This window comes from Plectropomus leopardus, chromosome 22 (genome assembly GCF_026936395.1).
Source record: "Plectropomus leopardus strain MGB_pleo_1.0 chromosome 22, ASM2693639v1, whole genome shotgun sequence".
Classification (NCBI taxonomy): Eukaryota; Metazoa; Chordata; class Actinopteri; order Perciformes; family Serranidae; genus Plectropomus; species Plectropomus leopardus.
The window spans coordinates 11039233-11059461 of record NC_142197.1 but is presented as its reverse complement, the minus strand read 5'-3'; the positions used below and the strand labels follow the sequence as shown (position 1 = coordinate 11059461).

The window sequence follows — 20229 nt, the reverse complement described above, 5'->3', positions numbered from 1 at the left end:
TTGTGCTATTTTAGACCACATACTATAGTATGACTTTTTTGTGCTATTTTAGACCACATACTATAGTATGACTTTTTTGTGCTATTTTAGACCACATACTATAGTGTGACTTTTTAATGGTATTTTGGACCACATACTATAGTATGACTTTTTTGTGCTATTTTAGACCACATACTATAGTATGACTTTTTAATGGTATTTTGGACCACATACTATAGTATGACTTTTTTGTGCTATTTTAGATCACATACTATAGTATGACTTTTTAATGGTATTTTGGACCACATACTATAGTATGACTTTTTGTGCTATTTTAGACCACATACTATAGTATGACTTTTAATGGTATTTTGGACCACATACTATAGTATGACTTTTTGTGCTATTTTAGACCACATACTATAGTATGACTTTTTCGTGCTATTTTGGACCACATACTACAGTATTATTTTTTTTGTTGCTATTTTTGGACTATATATTATAGTATGACATTTTTGTGCAATTTTGGACCACATACTGTAGTATGACTCTTTTTGTGCTATTTTGGACAACATACTATGGTATGACTTTTTACGGTATTTTGGGCCACATATCATTGTATGACTTTTTTTTCCCCTGCTATTTTGGATGATCATTTTAATGGTATTTTGAACCACATACTGTAATATGATATTTTTGTGCTATTTTGAACCACATGTTATAGTATGACTTTTTTGTGCTATTTTGGTTCACATACTATAGTATGACCTTTTAATGATGTTTTGGACCACATACTATAGTATGACTTTTGTGCTATTTTAGACCACATACTAAAGTATGACTTTTAATGGTATTTTGGACCACATACTATAGTATGACTTTTGTGCTATTTTAGACCACATACTATAGTATGACTTTTGTGCTATTTTAGACCACATACTATAGTATGACTTTTTAATGGTATTTTGGACCACATACTATAGTATGACCTTTTAATGATGTTTTGGACCACATACTATAGTATGACTTTTTAATGGTATTTTGGACCACATATACTATAGTATGACTTTTTAATGGTATCTTGGACCACATACTACAGTATTATTTTTTTTGTTGCTATTTTGGACTACATATTATAGTATGACATTTTTGTGCAATTTTGGACCACATACTGTAGTATGACTCTTTTGTGTGCTATTTTGGACAACATACTATGGTATGACTTTTTACGGGTATTTTGGGCCACATACCATTGTATGACTTTTTTTTCCTGCTATTTTGGATGATCATTTTAATGGTATTTTGAACCACATACTGTAATATGATATTTTGTGCTATTTTGAACCACATGTTATAGTATGACTTTTTGTGCTATTTTGGTTCACATACTATAGTATGACCTTTTAATGATGTTTTGGACCACATACTATAGTATGACTTTTTTGTGCTATTTTAGACCACATACTATAGTATGACTTTTTTTGTGCTATTTTAGACCACATACTATAGTATGACTTTTTTGTGCTATTTTAGACCACATACTATAGTATGACTTTTTAATGGTATTTTGGACCACATACTATAGTATGACTTTTTTGTGCTATTTTAGACCACATACTATAGTATGACTTTTTAATGGTATTTTGGACCACATACTATAGTATGACTTTTTTGTGCTATTTTAGACCACATACTATAGTATGACTTTTTAATGGTATTTTTGGACCACATACTATAGTATGACTTTTTGTGCTATTTTAGACCACATACTATAGTATGACTTTTAATGGTATTTTGGACCACATACTATAGTATGACTTTTTTGTGCTATTTTAGACCACATACTATAGTATGACTTTTTAATGGTATCTTGGACCACATACTACAGTATTATTTTTTTTTGTTGCTATTTTTGGACTACATATTATAGTATGACATTTTTGTGCAATTTTGGACCACATACTGTAGTATGACTCTTTTGTGCTATTTTGGACAACATACTATGGTATGACTTTTTACGGGTATTTTGGGCCACATACCATTGTATGACTTTTTTTTTCCTGCTATTTTGGATGATCATTTTAATGGTATTTTGAACCACATACTGTAATATGATATTTTTGTGCTATTTTGAACCACATGTTATAGTATGACTTTTTTGTGCTATTTTGGTTCACATACTATAGTATGACCTTTTAATGATGTTTTGGACCACATACTATACTATGACTTTTTAATGGTATTTTGGACCACATACTATAGTATGACTTTTTTGTGCTATTTTAGACCACATACTATAGTATGACTTTTTAATGGTATTTTAGACCACATACTATAGTTTGACTTTTGTGCTATTTTAGACCACATACTATAGTATGACTTTTTTGTGCTATTTTAGACCACATACTATAGTATGACATTTTTTGTGCTATTTCAGACCACATACTATAGTATGACTTTTTTGTGCTATTTTGACTTTTTTGTGCTGTTTTGGACCGCATACAATTGTATGACTTTTTAATAGTATTTTGGACCACATACTATACTATGACTTTTTAATCCTACTTTGCACCACATATTATAGTATGACATTTTAATGGTATTTTGAACCACATACTATACTATGACTTTTTAATCCTACTTTGCACCACATATTATAGTATGACATTTTAATGGTATTTTGAACCACATACTGTAATATGATATTTTTGTGCTATTTTGAACCACATGTTATAGTATGACTTTTTTGTGCTATTTTGGTTCACATACTATAGTATGACCTTTTAATGATGTTTTGGACCACATACTATAGTATGACTTTTTAATGGTATTTTGGACCACATACTATAGTATGACTTTTTTGTGCTATTTTAGACCACATACTATAGTATGACTTTTTTGTGCTATTTTAGACCACATACTATAGTATGACTTTTAATGGTATTTTGGACCACATACTATAGTATGACTTTTTGTGCTATTTTAGACCACATACTATAGTATGACTTTTTAATGGTATTTTAGACCACATACTATAGTATGACTTTTTTGTGCTATTTTAGATCACATACTATAGTATGACTTTTTTGTGCTATTTTAGACCACATACTATAGTATGACTTTTTTGTGCTATTTTAGACCACATACTATAGTATGACTTTTTAATGGTATTTTGGACCACATACTATAGTATGACTTTTTTGTGCTATTTTAGACCACATACTATAGTATGACTTTTCGTGCTATTTTGGACCACATACTACAGTATTATTTTTTTTTGTTGCTATTTTTGGACTATATATTATAGTATGACATTTTTGTGCAATTTTGGACCACATACTGTAGTTTGACTCTTTTTTGCTATTTTGGACAACATACTATGGTATGACTTTTTACGGGTATTTTGGGCCACATATCATTGTATGACTTTTTTTTTCCCTGCTATTTTGGATGATCATTTTAATGGTATTTTGAACCACATACTGTAATATGATATTTTTGTGCTATTTTGAACCACATGTTATAGTATGACTTTTTTGTGCTATTTTGGTTCACATACTATAGTATGACCTTTTAATGATGTTTTGGACCACATACTATAGTATGACTTTTTGTGCTATTTTGGTTCACATACTATAGTATGACCTTTTAATGATGTTTTGGACCACATACTATAGTATGACTTTTTTGTGCTATTTTAGACCACATACAATAGTATGACTTTTTAATGGTATTTTGGACCACATACTATAGTATGACTTTTTTGTGCTATTTTAGACCACATACTATAGTATGACTTTTTGTGCTATTTTAGACCACATACTATAGTATGACTTTTTAATGGTATTTTGGACCACATACTATAGTATGACTTTTTGTGCTATTTTAGACCACATACTATAGTATGACTTTTTGTGCTATTTTAGACCACATACTATAGTATGACTTTTTAATGGTATTTTGGACCACATACTATAGTATGACTTTTTGTGCTATTTTAGACCACATACTATAGTATGACTTTTTTGTGCTATTTTAGACCACATACTATAGTATGACTTTTTAATGGTATTTTGGACCACATACTATAGTATGACCTTTTTGTGCTATTTTAGACCACATACTATAGTATGACTTTTTAATGGTATTTTGGACCACATACTATAGTATGACTTTTTTGTGCTATTTTAGACCACATACTATAGTATGACTTTTTAATGGTATTTTGGACCACATACTATAGTATGACTTTTTTGTGCTATTTTAGACCACATACTATAGTATGACTTTTTAATGGTATTTTGGACCACATACTATAGTATGACTTTTTTGTGCTATTTTAGACCACATACTATAGTATGACTTTTCGTATATTTTGGACCACATACTACAGTATTATTTGTTTTTTGTTGTTGCTATTTTGGACTATATATTATAGTATGACATTTTTTGTGCAATTTTGGACCACATACTGTAGTATGACTCTTTTGTGCTATTTTGGACAACATACTATGGTATGACTTTTACGGTATTTTGGGCCCCATATCATTGTATGACTTTTTTTTTTCCCTGCTATTTTGGATGATCTTTTTAATGGTATTTTGAACCACATACGGTAATATGTTATTTTTGTGCTATTTTGAACCACATGTTATAGTATGACTTTTGTGCTATTTTGGTTCACATACTATAGTATGACCTTTTAATGATGTTTTGGACCACATACTATAGTATGACTTTTTTGTGCTATTTTAGACCACATACTATAGTATGACTTTTTTGTGCTATTTTAGACCACATACTATAGTATGACTTTTTTGTGCTATTTTAGACCACATACTATAGTATGACTTTTAATGGTATTTTGGACCACATACTATAGTATGACCTTTTAATGATGTTTTGGACCACATACTATAGTATGACTTTTTGTGCTATTTTAGACCACATACTATAGTATGACTTTTTAATGGTATTTTGGACCTCATACTATAGTATGACTTTTTGCTATTTTAGACCACATACTATAGTATGACTTTTTGTGCTATTTTAGACCACATACTATAGTATGACTTTTTAATGGTATTTTAGACCACATACTATAGTTTGACCTTTTAATGGTATTTTGGACCACATACTATAGTATGACTTTTTGTGCTATTTTAGACCACATACTATAGTATGACTTTTTGTTCTATTTTGGACCACATACTATAGTATGACTTTTTTGTGCTATTTTAGACCACATACTATAGTATGACTTTTTAATGGTATTTTAGACCACATACTATAGTATGACTTTTTTTGTGCTATTTTAGACCACATCCTATAGTATGACTTTTTAATGGTTTTTTGGACCACATACTATAGTATGACTTTTTTGTGCTATTTTAGACAACATACTATAGTATGACTTTTTAATGGTATTTTGGACCACATACTATAGTATGACTTTTTTGTGCTATTTTAGACCACATACTATAGTATGACTTTTAATGGTATCTTGGACCACATACTATAGTATGACTTTTTGTGCTATTTTGAACCACATACTATAGTATGACTTTTTCGTGCTATTTTGGACCACATACTACAGTATTATTTTTTTTGGTTGCTATTTTTGGACTATATATTATAGTATGACATTTTTGTGCAATATTGGACCACATACTGTAGTATGACTCTTTTGTGCTATTTTGGACAACATACTATGGTATGACTTTTTACGGGTATTTTGGGCCACATATCATTGTATGACTTTTTTTTTCCCTGCTATTTTGGATGATCATTTTAATGGTATTTTGAACCACATACTGTAATATGATATTTTTGTGCTATTTTGAACCACATGTTATAGTATGACTTTTTTGTGCTATTTTGGTTCACATACTATAGTATGACCTTTTAATGATGTTTTGGACCACATACTATAGTATGACTTTTTTGTGCTATTTTAGACCACATACTATAGTATGACTTTTTTGTGCTATTTTAGACCACATACTATAGTATGACTTTTTAATGGTATTTTGGACCTCATACTATAGTATGACTTTTTTGTGCTATTTTAGACCACATACTATAGTATGACTTTTTAATGGTATTTTGGACCACATACTATAATATGACTTTTTTGTGCTATTTTAGACCACATACTATAGTATGACTTTTTAATGGTATTTTGGACCACATACTATAGTATGACTTTTTTGTGCTATTTTAGACCACATACTATAGTATGACTTTTTAATGGTATTTTGGACCACATACTATAGTATGACTTTTTTGTGCTATTTTAGACCACATACTATAGTATGACTTTTTCGTGCTATTTTGGACCACATACTACAGTATTATTTTTTTTTGTTGCTATTTTTGGACTATATATTATAGTATGACATTTTTGTGCAATTTTGGACCACATACTGTAGTATGACTCTTTTGTGCTATTTTGGACAACATACTATGGTATGACTTTTTACGGGTATTTTGGGCCACATATCATTGTATGACTTTTTTTTCCCCTGCTATTTTGGATGATCATTTTAATGGTATTTTGAACCACATACTGTAATATGATATTTTTGTGCTATTTTGAACCACATGTTATAGTATGACTCTTTTGTGCTATTTTGGACAACATACTATGGTATGACTTTTTACGGGTATTTTGGGCCACATATCATTGTATGACTTTTTTTTCCCCTGCTATTTTGGATGATCATTTTAATGGTATTTTGAACCACATACTGTAATATGATATTTTTGTGCTATTTTGAACCACATGTTATAGTATGACTTTTTTGTGCTATTTTGGTTCACATACTATAGTATGACCTTTTAATGATGTTTTGGACCACATACTATAGTATGACTTTTTGTGCTATTTTAGACCACATACTATAGTATGACTTTTTAATGGTATTTTGGACCACATACTATAGTATGACTTTTTGTGCTATTTTGGACCACATACTATAGTATGACTTTTTTGTGGTATTTTAGACCACATACTATAGTATGACTTTTTAATGGTATTTTGGACCACATACTATAGTATGACCTTTTAATGATGTTTTGGACCACATACTATAGTATGACTTTTTAATGGTATTTTGGACCACATACTATAGTATGACTTTTTAATGGTATCTTGGACCACATACTACAGTATTATTTTTTTTTGTTGCTATTTTTGGACTACATATTATAGTATGACATTTTTGTGCAATTTTGGACCACATACTGTAGTATGACTCTTTTGTGCTATTTTGGACAACATACTATGGTATGACTTTTTACGGGTATTTTGGGCCACATACCATTGTATGACTTTTTTTCCTGCTATTTTGGATGATCATTTTAATGGTATTTTGAACCACATACTGTAATATGATATTTTGTGCTATTTTGAACCACATGTTATAGTATGACTTTTTGTGCTATTTTGGTTCACATACTATAGTATGACCTTTTAATGGTATTTTAGACCACATACTATAGTATGACTTTTTGTGCTATTTTAGACCACATACTATAGTATGACTTTTTGTGCTATTTTAGACCACATACTATAGTATGACTTTTTAATGGTATTTTGGATCACATACTATAGTATGACCTTTTAATGATGTTTTGGACCACATACTATAGTATGACTTTTTTGTGCTATTTTAGACCACATACTATAGTATGACTTTTTAATGGTATTTTGGACCTCATACTATAGTATGACTTTTTTGTGCTATTTTAGACCACATACTATAGTATGACTTTTTTGTGCTATTTTAGACCACATACTATAGTATGACTTTTTAATGGTATTTTAGACCACATACTATAGTTTGACCTTTTAATGGTATTTTGGACCACATACTATAGTATGACTTTTTTGTGCTATTTTAGACCACATACTATAGTATGACTTTTTTGTGCTATTTTAGACCACATACTATAGTATGACTTTTTTGTGCTATTTTAGACCACATACTATAGTATGACTTTTTAATGGTATTTTGGACCACATACTATAGTATGACTTTTTGTGCTATTTTAGACCACATACTATAGTATGACTTTTTAATGGTATTTTGGACCACATACTATAGTATGACTTTTTTGTGCTATTTTAGACCACATACTATAGTATGACTTTTTAATGGTATTTTGGACCACATACTATAGTATGACTTTTTGTGCTATTTTAGACCACATACTATAGTATGACTTTTTAATGGTATCTTGGACCACATACTATAGTATGACTTTTTTGTGCTATTTTAGACCACATATTATAGTATGACTTTTTCGTGCTATTTTGGACCACATACTACAGTATTATTTTTTTTTGTTGCTATTTTTGGACTATATATTATAGTATGACATTTTTGTGCAATTTTGGACCACATACTGTAGTATTACTCTTTTGTGCTATTTTGGACAACATACTATGGTATGACTTTTTACGGGTATTTTGGGCCACATATCATTGTATGACTTTTTTTTCCCTGCTATTTTGGATGATCATTTTAATGGTATTTTGAACCACATACTGTAATATGATATTTTTGTGCTATTTTGAACCACATGTTATAGTATGACTTTTTTGTGCTATTTTGGTTCACATACTATAGTATGACCTTTTAATGATGTTTTGGACCACATACTATAGTATGACTTTTTGTGCTATTTTAGACCACATACTATAGTATGACTTTTTGTGCTATTTTAGACCACATACTATAGTATGACTTTTAATGGTATTTTGGACCTCATACTATAGTATGACTTTTTTGTGCTATTTTAGACCACATACTATAGTATGACTTTTTAATGGTATTTTGGACCACATACTATAATATGACTTTTTTTCGCTATTTTAGACCACATACTATAGTATGACTTTTTAATGGTATTTTAGACCACATACTATAGTTTGACCTTTTAATGGTATTTTGGACCACATACTATAGTCTGACTTTTTTGTGCTATTTTAGACCACATACTATAGTATGACTTTTTGTGCTATTTTAGACCACATACTATAGTATGACTTTTTTGTGCTATTTTAGACCACATACTATAGTATGACTTTTTAATGGTATTTTGGACCTCATACTATAGTATGACTTTTTTGTGCTATTTTAGACCACATACTATAGTATGACTTTTTAATGGTATTTTAGACCACATACTATAGTATGACTTTTTTGTGCTATTTTAGATCACATACTATAGTATGACTTTTTAATGGTATTTTGGACCACATACTATAGTATGACTTTTTGTGCTATTTTAGACCACATACTATAGTATGACTTTTTAATGGTATTTTGGACCACATACTATAGTATGACTTTTTTGTGCTATTTTAGACCACATACTATAGTATGACTTTTTCGTGCTATTTTGGACCACATACTACAGTATTATTTTTTTTTGTTGCTATTTTTGGACTATATATTATAGTATGACATTTTTGTGCAATTTTGGACCACATACTGTAGTATGACTCTTTTGTGCTATTTTGGACAACATACTATGGTATGACTTTTTACGGGTATTTTGGGCCACATATCATTGTATGACTTTTTTTTCCCCTGCTATTTTGGATGATCATTTTAATGGTATTTTGAACCACATACTGTAATATGATATTTTGTGCTATTTTGAACCACATGTTATAGTATGACTTTTTTGTGCTATTTTGGTTCACATACTATAGTATGACCTTTTAATGATGTTTTGGACCACATACTATAGTATGACTTTTTTGTGCTATTTTAGACCACATACTATAGTATGACTTTTTAATGGTTTTTTGGACCACATACTATAGTATGACTTCTTTGTGCTATTTTAGACCACATACTATAGTATGACTTTTTAATGGTATTTTGGACCACATACTATAGTATGACTTTTTTGTGCTATTTTAGACCACATACTATAGTATGACTTTTTCGTGCTATTTTGGACCACATACTACAGTATTATTTTTTTTTGTTGCTATTTTTGGACTATATATTATAGTATGACATTTTTGTGCAATTTTGGACCACATACTGTAGTATGACTCTTTTGTGCTATTTTGGACAACATACTATGGTATGACTTTTTACGGGTATTTTGGGCCACATATCATTGTATGACTTTTTTTTCCCCTGCTATTTTGGATGATCATTTTAATGGTATTTTGAACCACATACTGTAATATGATATTTTTGTGCTATTTTGAACCACATGTTATAGTATGACTTTTTTGTGCTATTTTGGTTCACATACTATAGTATGACCTTTTAATGATGTTTTGGACCACATACTATAGTATGACTTTTTTGTGCTATTTTAGACCACATACTAAAGTATGACTTTTTAATGGTATTTTGGACCACATACTTTAGTATGACTTTTTTGTGCTATTTTAGACCACATACTATAGTATGACTTTTTGTGCTATTTTAGACCACATACTATAGTATGACTTTTTAATGGTATTTTGGACCACATACTATAGTATGACCTTTTAATGATGTTTTGGACCACATACTATAGTATGACTTTTTAATGGTATTTTGGACCACATACTATAGTATGACTTTTTAATGGTATCTTGGACCACATACTACAGTATTATTTTTTTTTGTTGCTATTTTTGGACTACATATTATAGTATGACATTTTTGTGCAATTTTGGACCACATACTGTAGTATGACTCTTTTGTGCTATTTTGGACAACATACTATGGTATGACTTTTTACGGGTATTTTGGGCCACATACCATTGTATGACTTTTTTTTCCTGCTATTTTGGATGATCATTTTAATGGTATTTTGAACCACATACTGTAATATGATATTTTTGTGCTATTTTGAACCACATGTTATAGTATGACTTTTTTGTGCTATTTTGGTTCACATACTATAGTATGACCTTTTAATGATGTTTTGGACCACATACTATAGTATGACTTTTTTGTGCTATTTTAGACCACATACTATAGTATGACTTTTTTGTGCTATTTTAGACCACATACTATAGTATGACTTTTTTGTGCTATTTTAGACCACATACTATAGTATGACTTTTTAATGGTATTTTGGACCACCTACTATAGTATGACTTTTTTGTGCTATTTTAGACCACATACTATAGTATGACTTTTTTATGGTATTTTGGACCACATACTATAGTATGACTTTTTTGTGCTATTTTAGACCACATACTATAGTATGACTTTTTAATGGTATTTTGGACCACATACTATAGTATGACTTTTTTGTGCTATTTTAGACCACATACTATAGTATGACTTTTTAATGGTATTTTGGACCACATACTATAGTATGACTTTTTTGTGCTATTTTAGACCACATACTATAGTATGACTTTTTAATGGTATCTTGGACCACATACTACAGTATTATTTTTTTTTGTTGCTATTTTTGGACTACATATTATAGTATGACATTTTTGTGCAATTTTGGACCACATACTGTAGTATGACTCTTTTGTGCTATTTTGGACAACATACTATGGTATGACTTTTTACGGGTATTTTGGGCCACATACCATTGTATGACTTTTTTTTTCCTGCTATTTTGGATGATCATTTTAATGGTATTTTGAACCACATACTGTAATATGATATTTTTGTGCTATTTTGAACCACATGTTATAGTATGACTTTTTTGTGCTATTTTGGTTCACATACTATAGTATGACCTTTTAATGATGTTTTGGACCACATACTATACTATGACTTTTTAATGGTATTTTGGACCACATACTATAGTATGACTTTTTGTGCTATTTTGGACCACATACTATAGTATGACTTTTTAATGGTATTTTAGACCACATACTATAGTATGACTTTTTTTGTGCTATTTTAGACCACATACTATAGTATGACTTTTTTGTGCTATTTTAGACAACATACTATAGTATGACTTTTTTGTGCTATTTTAGACCACATACTATAGTATGACTTTTTAATGGTATTTTGGACCACATACTATAGTATGACTTTTTAATGGTATTTTGGGCCACATACCATTGTATGACTTTTTTTTTCCTGCTATTTTGGTTGATCATTTTAATGGTATTTTGAACCACATACTGTAATATGATATTTTTGTGCTATTTTGAACCACATGTTATAGTATGACTTTTTTGTGCTATTTTGGTTCACATACTATAGTATGACCTTTTAATGATGTTTTGGACCACATACTATACTATGACTTTTTAATGGTATTTTGGACCACATACTATAGTATGACTTTTTTGTGCTATTTTAGACCACATACTATAGTATGACTTTTTAATGGTATTTTAGACCACATACTATAGTATGACTTTTTTTGTGCTATTTTAGACCACATACTATAGTATGACTTTTTTGTGCTATTTTAGACCACATACTATAGTATGACTTTTTTGTGCTTTTTTAGACCACATACTATAGTATGACTTTTTAATGGTATTTTGGACCACATACTATAGTTTGACTTTTTAATGGTATTTTGGACCACATACTATAGTATGACTTTTTTGTGCTATTTTAGACCACATACTATAGTATGACTTTTTAATGGTATTTTGGACCACATACTATAGTATGACTTTTTTGTGCTATTTTAGACCACATACTATAGTATGACTTTTTCGTGCTATTTTGGACCACATACTACAGTATTATTTTTTTTTGTTGCTATTTTTGGACTATATATTATAGTATGACTTTTTTGTGCAATTTTGGACCACATACTGTAGTATGACTCTTTTGTGCTATTTTGGACCACATACTATAGTATGACTTTTTTGTGCTATTTTAGACCACATACTATAGTATGACTTTTTTGTGCTATTTTAGACCACATACTATAGTATGAGTTTTAATGGTATTTTGGACCACATACTATAGTATGACTTTTTTGTGCTATTTTAGACCACATACTATAGTATGACTTTTTAATGGTATTTTGGACCACATACTATAGTATGACTTTTTAATGGTATTTTGGACCACATACTATAGTATGACTTTTTTGTGCTATTTTGAACCACATGTTATAGTATGACTTTTTAGTGCTATTTTGGTTCACATACTATAGTATGACCTTTTTCTGGTATTTTGGACCACATACTATAGTATGACTTTTTAATGCTGTTTTGGACCACATATTATAGTATGACATTTTTGTGCAATTTTGGACAACATACTATGGTATGACTTTTTACGGGTATTTTGGGCCACATATCATTGTATGACTTTTTTTTTCCCTGCTATTTTGGATGATCATTTTAATGGTATTTTGAACCACATACTGTAATATGATATTTTTGTGCTATTTTGAACCACATGTTATAGTATGACTTTTTTGTGCTATTTTAGACCACATACTATAGTATGACTTTTTAATGGTTTTTTGGACCACATACTATAGTATGACTTTTTTGTGCTATTTTAGACCACATACTATAGTATGACCTTTTAATGATGTTTTGGACCACATACTATAGTATGACTTTTTCGTGCTATTTTGGACCACATACTACAGTATTATTTTTTTTTGTTGCTATTTTTGGACTACATATTATAGTATGACATTTCTGTGCAATTTTGGACCACATACTGTAGTATGACTCTTTTGTGCTATTTTGGACAACATACTATGGTATGTTTTTTTACGGGTATTTTGAACCACATACTGTAATATGATATTTTTGTGCTATTTTGAACCACATACTATAGTATGACTTTTTTGTGCTATTTTGGTTCACATACTATAGTATGACCTTTTAATGATGTTTTGGACCACATACTATAGTATGACTTTTTTGTGCTATTTTAGACCACATACTATAGTATGACTTTTTAATGGTATTTTGGACCACATACTATAGTATGACTTTTTTGTGCTATTTTGAACCACATACTATAGTTTGACTTTTTAATGGTATTTTGGACCACATACTATAGTATGACTTTTTTGTGCTATTTTGAACCACATGTTATAGTATGACTTTTTAGTGCTATTTTGGTTCACATACTATAGTATGACCTTTTTCTGGTATTTTGGACCACATACTATAGTATGACTTTTTAATGCTGTTTTGGACCACATATAATAGTATGACTTTTTTGTGGTATCTTGGACCACATACTACAGTATTATTTTTTTTGTTGCTATTTTTGGACTACATATAGTGTGAAATTTTTGTGCAATTTTGGACCACATACTGTAGTATGACTCTTCTGTGCTATTTTGGACAACATACTATGGTATGACTTTTTACGGGTATTTTGGGCCACATACCATTGTATGACTTTTTTTTTCCTGCTATTTTGGATGACATACTATATACAAAGACTTTTTTGTGCTATTTTAGACCACATATTATAGTCTGACTTTTCAATGCCATTTTGGACCACAGTATGACTTTGTAATGTCATTTTGCACCATATACTATAGTCCAGGCATGTCAAACTGGTCCACAAGGGGGCCGGTGTGGCTGCAGGTTTTTGTGCCAACCAACCAAGAGCACACAGTTTGACCAATCAACTGTCTGAAGACGGAGATCAGTTGATTAAATGAGTCAAGTCTGGTGTGCTGCTACTTGGTTGGAAACAAAACCTGCAGCCACACTGGCCCCCCTGTGGACCAGTTTGACATGCCTGCTATAGTATAGCATTTTTGTGTCATGTTGGACATCATACTGTAGTATGACTTTTTAATGCTGTTTTGAATAAAATATTATGGTATGACCTTTTTTGTGCTATTTTGGATGACATACTATTCTATCACGGTGCATGCTTTTTTGGACAACATAATATACTATGACTTATTCATACCATTTTTGACAACATGCTATACTATGAATGCCAGAGGTGCATTACTGACAAATATACAACACTAAAATGTACTCTGTCAACCTGCCAGAGAGAGATTGCAGCTTCCATCTTGTCACTGAAAGGTTGTTTCTGCCTAACAATGACTTGATTTCATTTATAGTGACAACATTTGACAGATTATAGCCCATCCAGTCCCTTTTACCTGTTTGGCTTTCATGGCTAAATTAAGAGAAAATTGACGCCAGCTTCTATGAACTTTAAATGTTTGTAATGTTCAGCCATGCATTTTTCAACAGTTGCCTCATTTTCATTGTTATTTTTTTTTCCAGTAATAAAATGCTGCAGTGAGAGAATGCGGGGCTAAAAAAGAGGCTTGCCGGACAGATAATTGACTAATACCACTAATATATGCTGTTGCATTTATACACAAATATACACATACCACGACACAGTAAACTATTTGACACTGTTATACTGTTAACCCTCAGGAAAACAGGACAGGGAAAATAAAAATAAATGATGCGAATGAATGCAAAAAAATCTTTAAATAATATTAGTAATAATAAAACCTGATTTGTTATTGCCCCCTTCTAATGTTTAATCACCTTTAGATGCGTTACCCACTCATACCAGCAGAGGGCAGCAGTAAGTGGCCATATGAAATTGATTTTCTGCTGTGGGACTTCTGATGGCTCATAAAAATTGAGAATGTTTTAATGCCAGCAACCACAACGACTGAATAAATTAAACCTGAATACCTGGCTCTCTGTATTCTAGTGCTTGACTTAATCTGTCAAATAATATCGCCATGAATGAAATCAAGTCCTTCTGAGGCAGAAACAGATTTTCAGTGACGACGTAGCAGCTGCGATCCCTTTTTGGAAGATTGAAAAACAGCATTTTATGTGTTGTATTGTTCTATTAATAATTTGTACACATTAAATTTTTTTTTTTTTTTTTTGGATGACATACTATAGTATGACTTCATTTTATGCTATTTTGGACAACATACCATACTATGCTTTTTTCATTCTGTTTTGGTTGATATACTTAAGTTTGAAATTTTTGAGCTATTTTGGACGACACACTATGATATGGCTTTTGGTGCTTTTTTGAACAGCACACTATACTATGACTTTTTGGTGCAGTTTTGGACCAAATACTATAGTATAACTTTCTGATGCTATTTTGGATGGCAAATTATACTGTGACATTTTTATGCTTTTTTTTTAAATAACACATATACAGAGATTCTTTGCTTTAAATTTAGATGTCTGTGCTTCCACCCTCCGATATATCAACATAATGTGACCGTGTACTCACGTGGGACGAAGGTGGAAGTGAGCGCACCGACCCATCGCTCTCTGTGTTTCAGTCTCTGGTTGATGTACTGCAGAATACTGAGAGAGAAGAAGACGACAAAATGAGAAAACAGAGATGAAGAGCAGCAGATAACTAAATAATTAAAGCCATGTGACCACAAAGCAAACACACATACACACACCTGTCCAACACTAAGTTGCCATCGTTGTAGCGTAAACCTGTCCACATGTCCCAGAACTCAGCATCTGTGGGCTGCGTGTACGGACCGAACACATCTCCAATCCTACCAGTTCACACAAAACAGCATTAGTGATGAGAAATGTTTGTATTTTAGACGTCAGTTTCTCAATTCACAGCAAAATTTTGCTTTTTTTTACCCTTTTTGGAAGATCATATAGTTGGTAAGACGTGTCAGAACCGGAGCCAGAAAACTGGAGTCCTTTAGAAGCTTTTGGAGACAAAACAAAAACATCTCTGAGACAGTTTGACAGTCAAACAGATTTACCAAATTCAGCTTCTTCAAATCTTCCATTACATAACTGCACGATACTGAAGAGCAGGAGGAAAACATGTGACTCACTGTCTGCAGCAGACGAGGGTAATGTGTTTCTGGGAATAATCCTGTTGGAAATAAAAGAGTCAGCTCTGACTGTGACATCCACAACACAGAAATCAGATACTAAAGACTGCAAATGATCATTTTTAAATGGTTTGTCAGACCGTTTACAATGAGATAAAAAAGAGCAAAGCAGGCAATTATCCACAGTCGGTGTGTGCATCCATGTCCGTCAGCACACACGTAGTTTGGAGGAGCAGACAGGAGCACCTCCACAGAACCTAAGCCATGTACTGCTGTGGACGGAAGCTGCAAAAAAACATATTTTAACCATCTAAAATAATCAATATCAGTTGAAGTGCATGCTAAATTGAGAATATTTTCACTGCTTTGCCTTGCTGTCACACAGCTCTTTCCAGTCAGGGACGCGAGGCTGTTATCTGTGCTCCTGATCCGTTCGTTTGTCTGTGTTATTGTGCGACTTTGGTGAATCCAAACAAACCCTATAAAACACCAAAGCGGCACAATAACCGAAGCTAACCGGTCAAAGCAGCGGGAGACCAGCAGCTCCTCTGTTATGCAAGATAAAGTGACTATTTGTTTCAGTGGAGTCTGGTGACTTTGAAAAGAGCATGCATGGATATAACAGCTTCAAGTCCTCGTCAAGAAGTCTGTCCGACAGAAAGGTCAAGTGGTGAAAATATACAAAACAAAGCGTGCACCTAAACTGTTATTCATTATTTGCTGCTGCCCCCGTCCACACACAGCAGTAGGTTGCTTAGCTCCCGTGTCCCGCCTGCTTTTCCACACCGTCTGCTGTCGGTGATACACCGACTATGGATAAGTAAATCAAACAGCCCAACTGCAAAAAAATCTGAACTATTCTTTTAATAAATGACTTAAATCCTGGGTCTCTAACAGGGAGTGAGGGACCCCTATGGGCTCCTCAAAGGTACTGCAGTTAGTTTTTTTTGCCTTTTTTTTAATATTAGAAAATTAAAATGAATTCAACAAATTGTTTTAAAAGATAAATTTGTCTGCTCTTAAAAAAACAACTAATTTTATTTAACTGGTTTTAAGTAAGTTTTTTTTTATTTATTTAAATTTTTTTGTATAATGTCTGAAAATACACATTAACATGAACCCAACATATTATTATTATTATTATTATTATTATTATTACGTGAAGTTTCATCCCTCATCTACTTGAAAAGCAAATACAGGTCAAGGCCGCTGCCTGACACTGATTTGTTTTTTTTGCCTTCCCACTGCACAGTTTAATATGCAGTGCAGTTTTATACAGTATATAGTTAGGGGCCCCTGCTCCATCTCTCTTGGCCTGAAACACGTTGAAGACCCCTGACTCAAATCATAAAACAATCATCAAAATGGGAGTTCTTGTTAGGAACGGCTTTATCTTTTTCTACCCCACTGATTACTGCGGGGTAGAAAAAGAATAAGTAAATTAATAAGTAAACTAAATTCCCTGCTGTTGGTGACAGAGAGGAAAAAGACGTTGCTGTACCTCCGTTAGAGAGACAGAGGCTGTTGAAGGTCAGGTGACCCGTGCGGTTCTGGTCACTCCTGGTTTGGGAGCAGAAAAACAACACGGAGAGAAAAAGACGAGTGGTTAGCAGTTTGTCATTTTACAGCCTGCAGGGATTCACTGAAACACACACACACGTACCTGTAGAGAAGCTCCAGGGCCACAGTGTCTCCATAGTCATGTGACACCAGATTGACTCGCTGGTTGCTCAAACCCAAGTGGGCCACCAGCGCCTCCACCACACTGGCCTGCTCGAAGATGGAGTACCTGTGGGGTCGCTGGGACGGAAATGAATCATGGGTAAGTGAAGAAACAGAGCGAAAGATTTATCTAAGAAATAGTTACAATTTAGGGGAAATTTTTATTTCAAAACCTACAGTGTTAGTACCACCAGGAAACATTTTTGTTTATCAGTCAGACACTTTTATGTGGAGCTAAAATAATGTCCGAATGTAAATACATTTAAAATAATGTATAAAAACAGGATTTTCACCAGGTACAGGTGTAAACCAGGTGTTTACAGGAGTTATTGTTCATTTATTTGGATACTTAATATTTATTTTTTCATGGTTTCCTGTTTTCTTTTTAAGAATAATAATGAAAAATTGTAGATATTTGATTTTGGGTATGTGGGTGTATGGATATATGTTTAGTTAATTAGAGTAGAGGTTTAAATTAATAAGGAAGCAGCACATTGAAATTAACTGACTCATGGAGAAAGGGTGGAATTAAATAAGTTTGCACTTCTTACTCCTTTTCTAATGTGTAAACAAAGTCATCGTGTGTTTGTTCATCGTCTGTAAATGTTACTTTATAATATTACAGACTAGCATATTGTCTGTAAATATAATTTTTTGTCTGTCTGCATGTTTGTATAACCATTTCTGTATTTTCTTTTACATGTTCTAATTACATTAAATTAAAATAAGACTCACTGGTTTGTCACTGAAGCCAAAACCCAGGAAATCCAGTGCAATGACTCGATGGAAGCGCTGAGTGAGTGGCTCCCAGATCTGTTTGAATAAACAAATAAATAAATACATTTAGTCTGCGGCTGATTTACACACAGACTTTTATGTTTTTCAGCTGCCGTGGCTGACTCCTGAGCGCGTGCAGCGAGCACCTTGTTCCAGTCGAAGCTGGAGGTGGGGAAACCGTGGAGCAGGAGGACGACGTCAGAGCTTCCCAGAGCGCCGTAGGATTCTAGTTTGAGGAGAAAAGAAATATGCATGTTAGCACAGAGGCCAACATGTGGTGAAAAAAAAGGGATATTATTTGCACGCTTTACTCCAAGTATAAATGTGACTGCTGGAATTAACTATGATGTGTGAAGGTGTGCGGTGACAGAAAAATAACAATGATTTACGATTAGATCACCAATAAGTCACATTTAATGCTTTGATTATTAGTCAGTTAATCAATAAATTCATTCCCTGAGACACAACCTGTAAAAAAGGATACAAATTTTAACTAACAGATACTTCCTCGGTTGATTACTTATGGTAAAATAATATTTTTTATATTACATATACCAGAAAGTTTGTATTTAATTATGCAGATGAAGCATGTAATTTCTTTGCTGCTATTGCCATGTTGCTGAATTGTGCATTATTAATAAACCTGCCTTGTGTAAATATGTATTTCCATACATTTCCAAAACAAAAAAAATATGGATTTTAGATAGAGGAATGTTCAAAATTCTTTCATTTTGTTGACAAAGTAGAGTCAATGTTTTGTTTTTTTAAATATGTAACTGTTGTTTGCACTATTTCCCCCTATTTTTCTATCATCATATATGTTCACAAAATATATGCACATATTTGCATTCCTTATATTTAAACTGTTTAAAATTATAAAATAATAAAATAATGTTAAAATAATGTTTAAAAAAGATTATTTTCAGGGGCATTTTCCCTACATTTATAGGGCCACAAGCTGGACTTGAACTCCGGCCGCTGCAGAAG

The 20229-nt window shown here is 31.9% G+C and overlaps 1 protein-coding gene and 1 long non-coding RNA gene across 2 annotated transcripts in view; one reads left to right on the top strand and one right to left on the bottom strand.

Moving 5' to 3' along the window:
* LOC148185871 (uncharacterized) overlaps positions 1 to 19492 on the top strand; it is a 32490-nt gene extending 12998 nt beyond the window's left edge. The window contains exons 2-3 of the long non-coding RNA XR_015775472.1: positions 18372 to 19261; positions 19352 to 19492. This is a non-coding gene — a long non-coding RNA (uncharacterized LOC148185871). The remainder of the gene's footprint in view (positions 1 to 18371; positions 19262 to 19351) is intronic.
* The window catches only part of mest (mesoderm specific transcript), a 39022-nt gene that overhangs the window by 15890 nt on the left and 2903 nt on the right, over positions 1 to 20229 (bottom strand). The window contains exons 3-10 of the mRNA XM_042511656.2: positions 19389 to 19468; positions 19201 to 19278; positions 18407 to 18543; positions 18245 to 18303; positions 16744 to 16784; positions 16541 to 16611; positions 16345 to 16446; positions 16164 to 16240 (exon numbers count right to left, since the gene is read on the bottom strand). Coding sequence (XP_042367590.1) covers positions 16164 to 16240; positions 16345 to 16446; positions 16541 to 16611; positions 16744 to 16784; positions 18245 to 18303; positions 18407 to 18543; positions 19201 to 19278; positions 19389 to 19468 — 645 coding nt within the window. The remainder of the gene's footprint in view (positions 1 to 16163; positions 16241 to 16344; positions 16447 to 16540; positions 16612 to 16743; positions 16785 to 18244; positions 18304 to 18406; positions 18544 to 19200; positions 19279 to 19388; positions 19469 to 20229) is intronic.